The sequence below is a fragment of the Neovison vison genome, chromosome 14 (genome assembly GCF_020171115.1).
Source record: "Neovison vison isolate M4711 chromosome 14, ASM_NN_V1, whole genome shotgun sequence".
Taxonomy (NCBI): domain Eukaryota; kingdom Metazoa; phylum Chordata; class Mammalia; order Carnivora; family Mustelidae; genus Neogale; species Neogale vison.
Window position 1 is genome coordinate 16,619,929 of NC_058104.1, and position 18,307 is coordinate 16,638,235.

Here is an 18,307-nt window from a genome sequence, read left to right on the forward strand (position 1 = left end):
AGACACAAAAAGAAACTGTCAGAAACCAAAACCTTACTAACCCCTCTTGGATCAAGACAAAATGATACGAACTATATCACTCGTCACCTTTTCTTCCCAACACAGAGGAAACTGAGGCCAAAATAAGGAAACGCAAAGCACCATCTCAACATTCTCTAAACACCTGACTTTTCAAGTTGTTCCGAATATAAGGGCAAATGAATGTGAAAATCCCAAGTATTTGCAGATGGGTCAAAAAGAAAGTTTTACCACATACAAATTCCTAGGGGCTGTAAAACTGGCCTATTATACTCCAAAAATGGTTGCTTCTCATTCTAAGCTGTCAAGGCAAACTTCCTACTTTACCCAAAACAACAAAACAACTCGGGGCACCTGGGTGGCTCAGTGGGTTAAGCCTCTGCCTTCGGCTCAGGTTATGATCTCGGGGTCCTGGGATCGAGTCCCGCATCGGGCTCTCTGCTCAGCAGGGAGCCTGCTTCCCTCTCTCTCTCTCTGCCTGCCTCTCTGCCTACTTGTGATTTCTCTCTGTCAAATAAATAAATAAAATCTTAAAAAAAAAAAAACAACAAAACTCGAACTAGCAACAATGGACACTTGTAACTATTTGACCCAGAACAGTTCACTTAATCTCTGTAACTTTCAAGTTTTCTCCACTGTAAAATGAAAGTAATGCCTACAGTAAGGACCAAATGAGAACACGTATTACAGTGTTTTGTAAGCCATAAAACTCTTATTTATTCCAAGACATTTAATAATCACTTTAAAAAAAAAAGATTTATTTATTGGACAGAGATCACGAGTAGGCAGAGAGGCAGGCAGAGAGGGGTGGGGAAATAGGCTCCCCACTGAGCAGAGAGCCCAACGCAGGGCTCGTCTCAGGACCCTGAGACCATGACTTGAGCCGAAGGCAGAGGCTTAACCCACTGAGCCACCCAGGAGCCCCTATAATCATTAACTTTTTAAAAAAATATTTTGCTTATTTATTTGACAGAGAAAGAACACAAGCAGGAAGAGTGGGAGGGGGAGAAGCAGGCCTCCCGCTGAGCCAGGAGGCTGATGCAGGGCTCAATCCCAGGACCCTAGGGCCATAACCTGAGCTGAAGGCAGAGGCTTAACCATCTGAGCCACTGACTTTTAATGGGCATACATATACGGTAGTGCTATTCAGGACAGTGGCCTGTGAGGTCATGAGGCTCACTGTCCTGTCCTCAGGCCACAGAGCTCACAAACTGTTCCCATACGAACACACGAGTGGCAGAAATCACAGAAGCTGGCGGCTTCCTCCTTCCCTCACAGACAACAGACAGTCACGTGTGGATCTGTGGATCTCAGCAAATCATGGCTGAGGTGTAACTAAAAGCAGCTTCAGCCTCCAAAACGGAACACTAATAAATGCTGGGTGCCGCACATGCTTCTGGATGTGAGGAGAATAAATGAGCTATAAGGTTATCGCAGGGAATCCTCTGTACTTCACACCCTGTGCGAAAACCTCATTTCTTATCCCTCCTTGGGAGAAGAGACACTGCCACAAGCCTTGGTAAATGTTTCGCTACCCTCTGTAGCCAAATCCCAGGCTTGGGGGAAACCGGACTACAGAATGGTCTGACTGCTGGGCAACAACATATACATGAAGACCCACTACCCACCTGTGAGAAGGAGAAAAGAACAGACAGTCTCAGGGGATGCCACACACATCTTCCTTCTCGCTATGCAGAGCACATGGCTTGGAGGAGAAAGTAAGGCTTTGTCAGACAGACCCAATCAGCCCGTCACTAGCACAGACTCTGTGGAGGGCATGAAAGGTGACATACAGAAATCCCATGGCATACAGCAGGCACGCTTAATAGTAGCTAACTGTACCAAGTAATGACAGAGTTTCTACAGGGCTGAGCTCACGCTAATCCTCATCTCTCTCCATCTGTCACTGAGCCGTGAATAACATATGTTGCTGATTAAAGTTGGAGGAGACAGGACATGTGATCTTTAACCCAGAGGGACATGGATTAGTTTCTTGCTGATTTGTTTTTTCTTTTCTAAGCTGTATCTCCAACACAGTTGAAAGCATCAGAATAAGCGTACCAAAAAAAAAAAAAAAAAAAAAAAGGATTTCTATTTAGCCTAAAGGCCAGTTCCCCCAGAAAGTCACCCTTTATGGAAGGAATTTTTCTAATTTAATTTTGGGTGCACTTTGAAGGACAGAAACAACACTGGGATGACAATAAAAGTTATAGTCAAAAACTAAATTCCCGTGACACTTTCAAAAAGGGTTCTTTATAAAGCAACTCTAAACATCATAGGTATTTCTGGTTACTTTCTTCCACACTTTTCTGAAGGAACTTTGACAAAGGAGAAGTTCTTCTAAACTTGACTTTGCAAATTCCTCAATTCTCCTTTTGTTAATTCTCCGATCAGTTTTTTTTCTTAAACCGGCAGTTAAATGGCCTGCCTGATATTTAGAGGTTTGATGGTATTCTCCGCCCTGCACAGCGGAGGGAAACTGCCCCAGGACATCAACACAGCAGCTGCTCGGTTTGTCTCACTGGGCCTCATTTTCATGCTCGCAGACCCTGTGTGGCTCCTGCTCTGGCGGCTTCGCACCATTCTAAAGCTTGTGTCGCCTGCCCAAGTGATGAGAGTCCACTGAATGGTCGTATGCAGCGAAACAAGACCATCAAGTCTGTGGTTTTAGCAAGTGAACTGACCGTGGTGGGAAAGGCAGACTGGAGGGGCCAGACTGAGGCAGGGATGACAAGAGGACAACCGCGAGAGCCACACTGAGAAGTGACAGAAACGGACACGGTGCAGAGGAGAGGAGAGAGAACAAGGGAAGACAGAAGCAACGGAACCTAGGGACTGAGTGCGTAGATCAAAGGCGGAGAGGGACTTCCAGGTTTCTGGCTTGGGAGACTGGGCCAGGAGGCCGAGCGAGCACAGGAGGAAGGGCACATGTGCTCCGTGAACTGAGAACAGAAACGGGGAAGTAGGGTTGAAGGGCGGGAGTCGGGGAGGAGAAATTCTGCCAGAGTCTTGGTGAGTCTATTGTTTCCATGCAACATCTGGTTGGCAACAACCCCTACAGGAAACCAGTGGCCAGAACGGGGCAGGACATCAAGGGAGACAAAGAGCCGCTGAGATGCCCAAACCCCGAGGAAGGAACTCAATTTCCTCTCGTCTCTTACTTTCACCAAGTCCACACCAACTGGGATCAAACTGGTGAGGTCCCCTTCTGTCATGAAATGGGGTAGTCGGGCCATCTTTTCAAGAAATGGCAATTCCCGCCTCGTCTGTTCTCCGCCTTTATCACCCTGCCTCCCTCTCAGGCCCAGAAACCAGCCCCTCACGCTCAGGCCGTCTTCACTCACCAGCTGGATCTCAACAGCAGTCATAGGCCTGTGATTCAACAGCTGAAGCTTTTCAGCTCTGTCAAAAGAAAAGTACAAAGAATTGAAAACTCGTATTCCCTTCAGAATCCTGAGTCTTAACCAAACTGTGTAGAGAACGCTGTGTCAGATGACAAATGGGAGAACCCGCTGGAACGGGTTTCTTCAGTTTCTTCAGTTCTTCAGTTTCTTCAGTTTCTTCAACTGTAAAATGAGAGAATAGGAACAGGAGTGCCTATGTCGGAGATTCTCGGAGGTACAAGTGTGTATCAGAATTCTGACAACAGAGATACTGACTAAAAGAAATGTAACAAATAGCAGAGGTGTAGTCTTAATACATTTTATCTGAAAAATATAAAGAAAATAACATTCTCTTAATCCAGATTATAGAAAGATTAGGAAACAATCTTGGTTGGTTGGTATCACTTAGAAATGGCTGAGAATTTGGGGCGTCTGGGTGGCTCAGTGGGTTGAACCTCTACCTTCAACTCAGGTCATGATCTCAGGGTCCTGGGATCGAGCCCCACATCGGGTTCTCTGCTCAGCGGGGGGGTCTGCTTCTCCCCCCACCCCCGGCTGCCTCTCTGCCTGCTTGTGATCTCTGTCAAATAAGTAAATAAAATCTAAAAAAAAAAAAAAAAGGCTGAGAATTCCTTTTTGAGATTAATATTAAACGTCAGATTTTGACTTATTATTTTAGAAAACAAAAACCGGGACAGGAAGCGGGCAGGGGCTAATGTCCAGAGGTACAAGCGTAGTCCTCTACCCACACAGTTCACAGTCCAGCTGGGGAAAGAAGACAAACACAAGCAAGTCTTAACAAACATGTAACAGCTGAAGGTAAGAATTTTCACCGGTCACAAGGCCACAGCGAGCTCACTGCCAGAGGGGTGGCTGAAATGTGTGGACTCTCACAGGTGACACAGGACTTAAAAGAAAAAGAAGAGCTCCAGTGACCGCCCCTGGGTAGGTGACAGTTTTGAAGTTCCATCTCTCATTCTGACCCGGGCGCTCCAGACTCATCTTTCAGTTCAACTCAGTAAATATTTATTGAGCTTAAAGACATTCTGAAATGAACAGATGAATGAGCCACAGGCCCACAGCTGCTTTGGGGGAAGCAGCACATTAGCCAGCCGCCCTATGCCTGGGTCTCACCATCTGTACAACAGCAACGATAACAGAACTTAGAATCTCACCAGGGGGTTCGGAGGGACGAACATCTCTCCGTTTATACTGCCAGCAGCTACCATTTGTGGCTTCCTCCCATATGGCGAGCACAATGACCCCTCCGACTTAACCAACGCTGAGATGGTGAGTAACTTGCCCAAGGTTACACAGCTAGGAAATGGCAGAGCTGGGACTCGGCCATCAAAGCTCATGTTCTTAACCATCTGCTTCTAGTACTCAGTATTCAACACGGTGACTGTCACACAGCTACGTCTCCACAAATGGCAGTCATTAGGGAGGCACTTGTAATTAAGTTCTACTCTTCATAATCCCCCAAACATTTCCTCTAGACTCAAAGATGACTTCACAGAGGAGGAAACCCTTGCACTGGGCCCTGAAGGATTTTCTAGTCAAAATGATTATAGGAAAGGGAAGTCAGGGCCGGAACAGCCCGAGGAAATGGCCAGAAGAACAACAATTACGGAGTTTTGGGAAACAGCTGCAGGAGAGGCTGTGGGACCTGAGGCTGGGTCATCAGAACAAGACCACACGGGCTCCAGCCACAGGGCTGCCCGTGACTCTGCGGACACCGGAAAGCAACCGAGGAAAGCCGTGACATGCTCTCAGGTGAGAAGAAATGAGGCAGGGCTGGCAATGAGACTGGACAGTGAAGCACTCCTGGCCACCCCGAGGTACAGTCAAAAGGACCTAATAACCGCCTCAGTGGGGCGGGGACAGGCGAAGGAAAGAGATGAGTCAGGGTTCAGTGTCAGACTTTTAGGCTGTTTGGGAAAAATTTATTATTTGAAATCTGAATTCAAGTTTGTGGTTGCTTTTGGGACAACAAGGAGAACTCTGTCCAGCCACCTGTCCAGTTTTAGGTCTAGTGCGACAGCAGACTGGACATATCAGCAAGGAGTCACACGAAACAACGGGAGTGCACCACAGTCCACACCAACTACACAGCAAGTGAAGACCAGGGGCGGGGGGAGCAGGTTGACAGTCAGAAGTCACCAGATTTGCCAAAATAGAGGGCACCAGCGGCCTGTGCAAGGAGTTTGTGTGGAATGACTGTGGTGGGGACAACTGGATTGTGGGGACTAAGGATTAACAGTGGAGAAATTAACCTTTACTTTTCCTGTAATGCAGTATCACTGCTTTATTAAGACCTTCAAAACAGACTCTATTCTACATTTTGAGTATAAAAAATCCACAAGTGCGCCACAGTGCAAACAGAAACGTACAACAGAGGATTTCCATAATAATCCATGGTACACAGCCAAACATCACACGTACAGAACCCAACATTTAGATGAACTGAAATTATAAGATAAAATAAAACCCAATTTTAGAAAAGAAAAACCAAAGTACTAAGGATCCCAAAACATTCTTAGCTCTAGTGAGATTTCACTGGACTCAAATCATTCAGAGGTGAGGCATTCACAATACGACCCCGTTAACCCCGCTTGGGAATTCTTAGGAGCCATGAGTGGCTGCATTGGGCAGGCTGACAACCAATGACAACCAGATTTTGATCTGAAAACTCCCCTTTATTTGGCTCTAAAGTTATCAGGCTTTTGAAAGGCATCTTCCTCACTGCCCCTCAGATTTTATTTTTTTTTTAAGATTTTATTTATTTGACACACAGAGAGAGATCACAAGTAGGCAGAGATGCAGGCAGAGAGTGAGAGGAAAGCAGGTTCCCTGCAGAGCAGAGAGCCCCATGCAGGGCTGGATCCCAGGACCCTGGAATCATCCCCTGAGCCTAAGGCAGAGGCTTAACCCACTGAGCCACCCAGGCGCCCTGCCCCTCAGATTTTAAACAATTTGCTTTCAGTACAGTTTGTATTGATGTTCTTTGTTCAAACAAACCTCAGTTTTCCCAGCACCAAAGCAAATTTAGGTTTGGCCCGTGTCTAGTAAAACCACCTGTGAGGGAGGTCCAAGAGGCAGATGCAAAAGCAGAAGCAATAGGGTCTGTGCTTAGGGTACAGAAGGGGTTTCAGAGGCTCCCTGTGAAAGACCAGCTCAAAGATGGCGCGCGGGGGGATGTGAGGAGAGAAGGAAGTCAGTCCGGCTGGCCTGTCCCGCATCTCGGACGCAAGGGGAAACGGCAGGAGGAACAGAAGACGAGGCCTGACGGTGGGACACGCAAAGGACGGAAAGGCAAAGGCAGACAACTGAAGCGTTTTACTTCCGACGTGCACTGTAGGTCAAAGACTTGGGAAAGTAAAGGCCAAGCAGAATGACCGGACGGAGGGTGAAGTTCCCTCCGAGCCGAATCTGCTACTTCATGACAGAGGCCAAGACCAGCGTGGCACAGCACCGCAGGGATTGAAGGACGGTCCTCGGGGCTACTTTGCCGACGCCGTTTCATGGACGGCTGCCTCCCCCGCATCCAAGTGCTTCCGGGAGATTCTGCCACCACAGCACGGTTCCTCAGGAACTCGGAGAAGTGCCCGACGTCGGCAGCAGAAAGACCCCGCAACGGGCGTCTGAAGGGCGACGTGAGGCTGATGGGACGAAGGCAGCCGCGCCTGCCGGGGCGACGGGCGTCCTTCCCAGAGCGCTGGCGGTCTGTCCCTCACCAGATGCCGGAGCCGCCCCTGCGCCACCCGTGAAGAGGTGTCCTTTCCGCTGAGTTCGAAGCACAGTGGCTCCCTGCTGCACGCGGAGCAGCCCCGGGGAGGCGCGCGGCGGGTGCGGGAGGACCAGCGGCAGGCCCGGCCCTCAGACGACGGAGCTCTGAGTGGGCGGAAGGAGCATCAGGACCGGCAGCCTGAGGAGGACACAGCCTGAGGGGACAGCGGACACTGCACGGGGTAGACTGGCCGTGCTCGACGCTGACCTACTGATCTCTGCAGTCACAGAGCTCACGGGTCTGGTTCTGCGCAGCATCACAGACCAAAACACCCTCCTGACAGAACTCAAAGAGCGCGACAGCCTGGGGACGGCAGGTTCTGGAGGGACACTGCAGCACGGCTGCCGGCTGAGAGCTAAGCACAAGGAAAGACTGAAATTATAGGGGAGAAAGGGAGAAAGACTCTCAGAAGAACAAAGAGGCGTTGTGTTCCACTAAGGCCACAGCACTGGGGTGGGGCAGATCTGAGGGGACCTGAAGGGAAAGGCCATTCATTCACTGGATAATTTTCTCAGTGAAGGAAGTGACGTCACCATCTGAGAAGGCAGGAAGGACCAGGAATAAGACCAGCAAGCGTGTCTGTCTGTCTTTGAGAGAGAGAGGGAAAAGGAGAAGCAAACCCCCACTGAGCGAAGGGCCCAATGCGGGGCTCGATCCCAGGACCGAGAGATCCTTTTTTAAAAATATTTTATTTATTTCTTTGTCAGAGAAAGAGCACAAGCAGGGGGAGTTGCAGAGGGAGAAACAGACACCCTGCTGAGCAAGGAGCCCAACACAGGACTCGATGCCAGGACCCTAAGATCTTGACCTGAGCCAAAGTTAGATGCTGAACTGAGTCACCCAGGTGCCCCCAGCAAGCGGTTTTTGTTTTGTTTTGTTTTTAAGATTTTATTTGTTTCAGAGAGAGAGAGAGAGAGAGAAAGAACACAGGCATGACAAAGGGGAGGGCCAGCGGGAGAAGCAGACTCCCTGCCCAGCAGGAAGCCCAATGCAGAACTCGATCCCAGGACTCCAGGATCATGACCTGAGCCAAAGACCATTGCTTAACCCACTGAGCCACCCAGGTGCGCCCCCCCCACCCCCAGCAAGCAGTTTGTTTTTGTTTTTAAGATTTTTTATTTCTTTATTTGACAGACAAAGATCACAACAAGTAGGCAGAGAGGCAGGCAGAGAGAGGGGGAATCAGACTCCCTGCTGAGCAGAGGGCCCGATGCGGGGCTCGATCCCAGGACCCTGGGATCATGACCTGAGCCGAAGGCAGCGGCTTAACCTACTGAGCCACCCAGGCACTCCTGCCCCGCTCAGCAAGCAGTTTTAAAGACCCAACTGAGCTGGAAAGTAATATGAACCTCATTCCAAATAAAATTATTTTTACCATCATTACCCAACCGCACGAACAAAGAAGAGAGAAAAAGGACAGCCGAATGAATGAGCGTCTCTGCTACAAATCAGTCACAGCGATGGAACTCCACTCACCGACCAGTCGCTGTCCTGCTGGGCTCTGAACGGCCGAAGCTGGTCCTGCGGTTACAGAGAAGGGTCTTGCGAGTCCCCGAGTAACAAAATCGCTCACCGCTGCCCCTGAAGAAGCCCACTTGGAGTCCAACCAACCAAGCAAGCTCTCTGCTGCCACACTCGAGGAGCTGAGCACGGCAGGAGCGAAATCACGGAAGCACAGTCCCGCAGGCTCCAGCTCGAGGGCGGGGGCTGCAAACGGTCCCTCTCCGCGCACCGCTAACCAAGCCTGCTTCCACCGTCTCCCCTTCAGCTCACTGCACTTTAGCTCCTGTCCCAACGGATCACCAAAACTGTTCTTGCCAAAGGGCCCGGTGACCTCCACATGGACAACTCCAGAGGATGGTCCCCTGTCCTGCTCTCCCCCGTCCTGCGCTTTCACTCCCTCCTTAAAACTGTCTACCCTGCGCCCTCCACACACCATTCTCTCCTGATTCTCCCACTCAACTAGACCTTCATCTCCTTCGGGGCTTTGTCTTCTGCTGCTTGCTTCTGCCGCATTCCCATGGTGCCGTCCTTCACCGTCCGACCCCCCTTACACCCAAACCTCACTATCTCACCTGCTACTATAGGTTTTAGGGCAAGTCGTCCACGTTTTCATGCCACGTGACCTCAGCTCCAGACCTCTGTAACCAGAGGCCCCCTAGATATCTCCTGAACACCTGAGGCCCACGTCAGGCTCCAACATCCCGGAGTGAACCGCCTCTCCTTTCCTACACGCCAGCTCCACTCTCCCAACTTCTCATCTTGGTAAAGAAGCAGACACCCAGGCTAGAAACCTGTGGGTCATCCTTGACCCCTCCCTCTTACCCACTGCTAGTATTAAGTCACCGAGAATTAAAAGCGGTTTCTTTCTTTCTTTCTTTTTTAAGATTGTTTCTTTTTCAAAATATCCATCCCCTCCTCACCATTTCTATAAGCCCCAATTCTTCTTGGTTAGAGGACAATGGCCTCTACCCCCAGAGGTCTGCCACTTTTTAAACCTATCTTCATTTACAAATAAAGTACCTTTTAAGAGATGAAAATCTGGCCACCTCATTATCCTGCTCGTAATCCTCCCACTGTCCCCACAGGTTTTGGTACGAGTTTGAATTTCCCTAGTTCAGTCTCCAGAGCCAACTGAAACTTGATGTTTGTCAATCTCCCGATGTTCACATGCCTTTGCTCTCCCCATGCACTCAGACCCCAATTAGATGAAACTAAACACTGCCCAGAAAAGCATCAGGCTACTTGACTCTGTGCCTCGCACACCACATTCCCTCTGCTCAGAGAACTAACTTGCCTGCACCTGACTGACTCTTCCTTTATATTAAAACCCAGTGTCACCTCCCACAGACAAAATGTTATACTCAAATTCTGACACTTCAGTGGGTCTCTCTACTATGACCCTCCTACCATTACACTGCATTCATCTCTGTGTCCCCCTAATAGAGACAAAGCCAGAGGGTAAGTTAAAGAGTTAGGCAGGACCGACTTTCAGGAAAAGTACAAAGAGGAGACAGCTGCTGAACACCGGGGAGACCTGGGGCAGGATTCCATGCTCTGAGAGTAGACAGCGTAACCACACGCCAGACAGCAGGGAAACGCGACAACCTCCGTCTCCTCTGAGCTTTGCTGGCCCTAGAAGTACACGTCCCACATACGGTGCCAAACCCCAAGAGTAATCTGTGTACAGATGAGTTCCTTTTAAGGACTCTAAGTTATTTTACAAACCCACCTAGGGTCCTTCTACTCCTGGGAAGTGCAGCTGCGCGTCTTAGGGAGGAGATCTCGGGACGAGAGCCGGGGCTGGAAGCCAGGCTGCAGTTCTCAAGAACAAAATACCTCAAGCAAGAATCAATGATTAAAGAACCACATGCCGGGGTGCCTGGGTGGCTCAGTGGGTTAAGCCTCTGCTTTCGGCTCAGGTCATGATCTCAGGGTCCTGGGATCGAGCCCCGCATCGGGCTCTCTGCTCAGCAGGGAACCTGCTTCCTCCTCTCCCTCTCTGCCTGCCTCTCTACCTACTTGTGATCTCTCTCTGTCAAATAAATAAATAAAATCTTTAAAAAAAAAAAAAAAAAGAACCACATGCTCTGGGGAACGAACATGCTACAGAAAAGTAACAGGACTTCGAGTGGAGTCTCAATACTACCATTTTGTTGAATAAAGTTATGAAGTTCCTACTATACCCTCAAGGACTCTAACAGTGCAGGTATTTAAGCAAATTAATAAGGTATAAGGTCTCCTTGTCCCAGGAGACCTGGACCATGTAAGGGCTATTATCATGAATCTCCTCCCCTGGAGAGGACGGCAGAGAACTCTCAGGAGATACGCAGACAGAAGGGTCAAAGAGTGCTTCAGCAGTTTCTGCTATAAATGGGATTCCTGTCTTCTGTCGCACAAGATGGACCCGGTCTTGATAGCATCCGGCAAGCAGCCCCTGGGTCACAGGTACTGTGGAAAGCCAAGCGGCTGAAACAGTTTACTGCACCTTGGAGAAGGCTCCCGGTCTCTACGGAGAAGGCAGCCCGCCAGCCCCCTCTCCTGGTTGTTTGGAGAACAACACTGCGTGCCGCTTCCGCGTCCCAATGTCACGGACAACCTATGTGACTATCCTGGCACATGATCTGTCTCAGAAATCAACCACTTAATGAAAGACAGGCACCAAAAAGTCACAAAGGAAGTTAAAAATCCTCAAATTTAGGATCACAAATGGTAAAAAGGAACTGATCTGAACATTACAATGTGTGTTAAATTTACATAGATTATGGCGAATCGTGAATCATCTTACAAGCCAATTCTCATTTTGGGCTTCTTTCTTTTAAAATTAAACTATGCCTGACGTGGGCTTGCAACCACAACTCCAAGATCAAGAGTCTCTGCTCGGGGCACCTGGGTGGCTCAGTGGGTTAAAGCCTCTGCCTTCAGCTCAGGTCATGATCCCAGGGTCCTGGGATCGAGCCCCACATCGGGCTCTCTGCTCAGCAGGGAGCCTGCTTCCTCCTCTCTCTGCCTGCCTCTCTGCCTACTTGTGATCTCTGTCTGTCAAATAAATAAATAAAATCTTTAAAAAAAATTAAAAAAAAAAAGAGTCTCTGCTCTACTGACTGAGCCAGCCAGACACCCCATTTGTGGGTTTCTCGAATGGTCGCCAGGTACATATTTGTAGCAGAAAATTTGTAGCAGGATTGGGAAGCAATACATCAGACCAGACAAATACTGAGAAGAAGTCTTAAAAACCAACTATGAGGACTTGTGCTGTACATAAGAGAAGGGTGAGACCACCGAAGCCAACCTTTCTGCTGACTGTACCAACACCAGGACTACAAACAAAAGCAACAACCTGAGGGCTCCGAATGAAAAGAATACAAGAGGAGGAGGACTGGGGAGGGAAATCAACGTGAAGAGCGAGTTAGTGACGGGGGAGGACTTCAGTTTCTTTCGCTTTGTTTTTTCTTTTCTCTCATAGCCCTGATCCTCCGGCCACAGAGGAGCTATGGCAGTAGTTCCAATAGGCAGCTAAGACTCCAACAGGAATCCCATCCTTCCAGCCAGAACACTGGGAAAAGAGGCCCCTTGGCCATGGAAATCTGGATGAAACTCACACCTCAGGGGCAGCTCCCCCAGGGAGCCCAAGCAGTGAGTGTAAACAGGAAGAGCGTCTCGGGGGTCCAGAGTGCCAAGTAATACACCTTTTTTCCCTTTCCTTCCTTGCTTTGCCCCAAGGGTGGCAGCAGTAACAACTGTACATGTGGGCAGCTAAATCTTTGAGAGAAATTCAGTACTTGTGGCCAGAGAACCAATGGGGGCCAGGGCTCAAGTGGTCAAAGAGTATGGGGCAACCCCAGAGAGGTATGCTAGAGAAGGGGATTCCCCCGAATTTGATTATCAATCAGCACAAACCCTAGTCAAGCAGCACAAACCCTAGGTTCAGCCTGAGCTATTCGTGTACAGAAGAGCCCCAAGCAACAAAAACCAGACTCGGCCCAGCAAACACCAACACAGTAAATCACACTCTAGTCTCATTTGCAAAAAAGATCCAAAGCTGCAGATCAAAGGTTTTAAAAACTAAACTGGCATGAATCTTGCCCCTGGAAGGCAAGAGACTTGAGGTGTGAACCTAACTGGGTTGACTAACTGCTAAAAGAAATAAACAAACAAAAGCAACATTAACGAGAGGGTTTTAACAGGGTCCAGAGTCTAAACAGTAATATTCAAAAGGTCCAAGACATAATTTAAAATTAATTTAAAATTACCTCAATGGAAAGAAAGAAAAGACAACTCATTCTCAAAGGAAAACATAATCAACAGATACCAAACCTACAATAACCCATATGTTGGAACTATAAGACATTAAAGTAGCTACTGTAACAACATTCTTGAAATGAGCGGAATAAAGTAAGTTCTTAGGAAAGAGACAGAAATTATAAATAATAAACAAATGGAAATTTTATAACTAAAAAACATAATGTATGAAATAAGTTCACTGGCTGGGACTTACTAACCAAATGGAGATGACAAAGTCTGTGAATTTATTGACAGATCAATGGAATATCTTGTTTGAACAACTAAGAGAGGGAAGGAAAGGAAAAAAATGAACAGAGAGGATTCAGGCAAAATGGCCGAGTGGAAAGAACCAGGAATCTGCCTCTCTACCACGCAGAAAACAATTGTCTAGACAACTAGACCTCAATGTAAAATGCAAACTATAAAAACTCCCAGATGATCATACAGGAGAACACCTAGATGATCCTGAGTTTGGTGGCGACTTTTCAGCTACAACGCCAAAGACACAACCCATGAAAGAAACAACAGATAAAGTGGACTTCATAAAAATTAAAAACATCTGCTCTGTGAAACATCAAGAAAATGAGAAAACAGACCACAGGCTAGGAGAAAATATTTATGAAAGACACAGGATAAAGGACTGTTATCCAAAATATACAACAAATTCTTCAAACAGTAAGAAAACAAACAACCCAATTTAAAAATGACCAAAAGACCTAAACGAACACCTCATCAAAGAAGATACACAGGGGCACCTGGGTGGTTTGGTTGTTTGAACATCTGACTTCAGCTCAGGTCATGATCTTGGGTCCCAGGATCCAGCCCAGCATGGGGTTTCCCACTTGGCGGGGAGTCTGCCTGTCCCTCTGCCCTTCCCCACGCTCATGCTCTCTCTCTCAAATAAATAAAATCTTAAAAAAAAAAAAAAAAGAGGGACACAGATGGCAAAGATGCTTGGCATTTAATATTATTAGGAAATTATGCATATTAAAACAAGTTACCATTTGGGCGCCTGGATGGCTCAGTTGATTAAGCCTCTGCCTTCAGCTCAGGACATGATCCCATGGTTCTAGGATCCACTTCCACATTGCAGGGGGCAGGGGGGTGTCCCTACTCAGTGGAGAGCCGACTTCTCCCTCTGCCTGACACTCCTGCTGCTTGTGCATTTGGGCGTGCACGGTCTCTTGCAAATAAATAAGTAAAATCTTAAAAAACAACAACAGGGCGCCTGGGTGGCTCAGTGGGTTAAGCCGCTGCCTTCGGCTCAGGTCATGATCTCAGGGTCCTGGGACTGAGTCCCGCATCGGGCTCTCTGCTTAGCAGGGGGCCTGCTTCCTCCTCTCTCTCTCTCTCTCTGCCTTCTGCCTACTTGTGATCTCTCTCTGTCAAGTAAATAAATAAAATCTTAAAAACAACAACAACAACAACAAAACAAGATATCATTTTACGCCTATCAGAATGGCCAAAATCCAGAACACTAAGATCACCAAATGTTGGTGAGAACTGATACCTACAGAAACTCTCATTCATTAACGGGGAATGCAAAATGATACAGCCATTTCGGAAGGCCATCTTGTGGTCTCTTACAAAACTAGATACGCTCTTACCCTGTGATCCAGCAAGTGCACTCCTTGGTATTTACCCAGAGGAGCTGAAAACTTACACTGACAAAAAAATCCTGTACACAAATGTTTAAACTAGGTATTTATGATAACTGCCCAAACTTGGAAGCAACCAAGATGTCCTTCAGTGGATAATGAACTCACAAATTACAGTACCTTCAGACAATGGAATATTATTTAATGTGAAAAAGAAATGAGCTATGAAACCATAAAAAGACACGGAGGAAGTTAAATACACCACCCAGTGAAAGAAGACCATGTGAAAAAGATGACATATGTAGGGTTCCAACCACAGGACATTTTGAAAAAGGTGAACTATGGAGTTAGTAAAAAGACCAGGGGTTGTGTGTGGGAGGGAGGGGTGAATAGCCGGAGCACAGAGGATTTCCAGGTCAGTGAAAACACTCCATACGATACAACAACAGGGGATATATGTGTCATACATTCATCCAAATCCACAGGATGCGCAACTCTAAGAATGAAACACAATGTAAACTACGGTCTTCGTAATAATGATATGTCAATGGAGGTTCACTGATTGTAACATAGTTACCAATCTGATGGGGGACAGTGACAAAGGGGGAGGCTGTGCATCTGATGCAGAGGGAATATATGAGAAATCTCTTGTCTTTCCCTTAATTTTGCTGTTAACATAAAAGTGATCTAAAAATATAAAGTCTTAATTTAAAAAAAAGGAGAAAGGACAGAGATGATTCTAGAAAAGTGACAAAGTAAAAAGCACCAGGAATTTGTCTCTCCATCTAGATAATAACTGCACTGGTAGAGTCTGTCTGATTAACTATTTTGGAATTCTAAGGCCTCTTAAAGGCTTGCAACTTCCAGGGTAAGACTTGGAAGGTAAACTAAAGTTAATTTTGGTCAATTTTAGCCCTTAGCACAGTATACCATCCTCCAATTTTATTGGTAGACAGCTGTACCCATGTTACTGAAGCAGCCTGCATACATCCTCCTGAAGCCAGAGAGGGCAAAAAAGAACCTGTCCTCCCCAAGGCCTGTGCTCTAATCACTGATAGCTGCTTCTGATCAGAGGTGCAGGTGATGGCACCGTGGCCACTGCTGCTCCACTTCCAGCTCCCCTCTCAGCACGGAGTCTGCTGGAGATTCTCTCCCTCTGCCCTTCCCCTGCCCTGCTCATTCTTGCTCTAAAATAAATATTTTTAAAAATTTATATAAAAAGACAAAGTATCCAAAATATATAGAGAACTTAGCAAACTCAGTGCTCAAAGAACAAATACTCCAATTAGGAAATAGGCAAAGGACAAGAACAGACATTTCTGCAAAGACATCCAGATGGCCAACAGACACATGAAAAAGTGCTCCGTATCACCAGGCATCAGGGAAATACAAATCAAAACCACAGTGAGATACCACCTCACACCAGAGAGAGTAGCTAAAATTAACAAGTCAGGAAACGACAGGTGTTGGCGAGGATGCAGAGAATGGGGAACCTTCCTCCACTGTTGCTGGGAATACAAGCTGGTGCAGCCACTCTGGAAAACAGCATGGAGGTTCCTCAAAAGGTTGAAAATAGAGCTACCCTATGACCCAGCAATTGCACTACTGGGTGTTTACCCTAAAGATACAAATGTAGTGATCTGAAGGGGCACGTGCACCTGAATGTTCATAGCAGCAATGTCCACAACAACCAAACTATGGAAAGAGTGCAGTTGTCCATCAACAATGAAGGGATAAAGATGTGTGGTGTGTACGTGTGTACACACACACACACACGCACACACACACACACACACACACACAGGAGTATTATGCAGCCACCAAAAAATTGACATCTTGCTATTTGCAACCACGTGGATGGAACTAGAGGATATTATGCTGAGCGAAATAAGTCAGTCAGAGAAAGACAGTTATCATATGATCTCCCTGATATGAGGAATTTGAGAAACAAGACAGAGGATCATAGGGGAAGGGAGGGAAAAAATGAAACAAGATGAAACCAGAGAAGGAAACAAACCATAAGAGACTCTTAATCTCAGGAAACAAACTGAGGGCTGCTGGAGTGGAGGGGGGTGGAGGGATGGGGTGGCGGGTGATGGACATGGGGGAGGGCATGTGCTATGGTGAGTGCTGTGAATTGTGTAAGGCTGATGAATCACAGACCTGTACTCCTTAAACAAATAATACAATACATGTTAATAAAAAAAATGATAAATAAAGGGGTGCCTGGGTGGCTCAGTTGTTGAGTGTCTGCCTTCAGCTCAGGTCATGATCCTGGGGTCCTGGGATTGAGCCCCACATTGGGCTCCCTGCTCAGCAAGAAGCCTGTTTCTCCCTCTCCCACTCCCCCTGCTTGTGTTCCTTCTGCTACTGGATCTTTCTCTGTCAAATAAATAAGTCTTAAATAAATAAATAATTTTTTTAAAAAAAGATTTTATTTATTTATTTGGCAGAGAGAGATCACAAGCAGGCAGAGAGGCAGGCAGAGAGAGAGAGAAGGAAGCAGGCTCCCGGCTGAGCAGAGAGCCCGATGCGGGGCTCGATCCCAGGACCCTGGGATCATGACCTGAGCCGAAGGCAGTGGCTTAACCCACTGAGCCACCCAGGCGCCCAATAAATAAAAATTTTAAAAAAATTGTTTGTATTGTTAAAGTAAGTAAATAAAACCTCAAATAAAGTCCAAGACCAGATGTTTCACAGGTGAATTCTAGAAAACATTCAACCAAGAATTAACACCAAATTTTCTCAAACTCTTCTGAAATGCCAAAGCAGAGGGAACAATCTCTAAGTCATTTTATGAGGCCAAGACTGCCCTGTTAACCAAAGTCAGGCAAAGACACCACAAGAAAACTAAAGACCACCAGCTCTTATGTTACTGTAAAATCCACAACAAAATATTAACCTAACTAGCTTATTAAGGGATTACACACAATGACCAAATGGGACTAATCTGAGGAATGCAAGAACTGTTCAACAGGTGAAAATCAATGAAATAAATCAGATTAACAAATGAAGGAAAAAACCCCCACTTAATCATCTGTTGTTGCAGAAAAAGCATGTGACACAATTCACACCCTTTCATGATAAAAATATTTTTAAAAACTTGGAATAGAAGGGAACTACCTCAACACAACAAAGGCCATATATGAAAAACCCAAAGCCAACACCTAGCCAATGGTGGAAGACTGAAAGCTCTTTCTCTAAATCAGGAACATGACAAGGATGTCTTCTTTCACCACTTCTGTGCTCAACACAGGACCAGAAGTCCTAGCCAGAGGAATTAAACAAGACAAAGAAATAAAAGCACGCAAATTGAGAAAGAAGAAAATTATCTCTGTTCACAGACAACATTACGTTATAGGTAGAAAACCTGAAGATTCCACAAAAACCTGTTAGAACCATTTCAGCAAAGTTAGAGGATACAAAATCAATACATGAAAACCAGTTGTGTTTCTATATACTAACAAGGAGCAATCTGAAAAAAAAATTACATTTACAATAGCACTGAGAAAATAAAATACTGAGGAATAAACTTAACCAAGGAGGTGAAAGACTCATACACTGAAGACTATAAAATGTCGCTGGAAGAAATTAAAGACACGCTGAGTCCCAAAGAGGGATTTATACACTCAGGTTCAGAGCAGCATCGTTATGCACAATAGCTAAAAGGTGAAAACAACTCAGGCATCTATCAGTAGGTGAATGGACAGGGCGGCCTGGGTGGCTCGGTTGGGCAA

The 18,307-nt window shown here is 46.7% G+C and overlaps 1 protein-coding gene across 2 annotated transcripts in view; it reads right to left on the reverse strand.

Annotated features, from left to right (window-relative positions):
• The window catches only part of LOC122895280 (CGRP receptor component), a 43,222-nt gene that overhangs the window by 3,586 nt on the left and 21,329 nt on the right, over window positions 1-18,307 (reverse strand). The window contains exons 5-6 of one of the 2 annotated variants that reach the window (XM_044232568.1): window positions 8,665-8,709; window positions 3,363-3,420 (exon numbers count right to left, since the gene is read on the reverse strand). In XM_044232568.1, the coding sequence (XP_044088503.1) occupies window positions 3,363-3,420; window positions 8,665-8,709 (103 nt within the window). The remainder of the gene's footprint in view (window positions 1-3,362; window positions 3,421-8,664; window positions 8,710-18,307) is intronic. The other variant, XM_044232569.1, reaches the window with a different exon arrangement.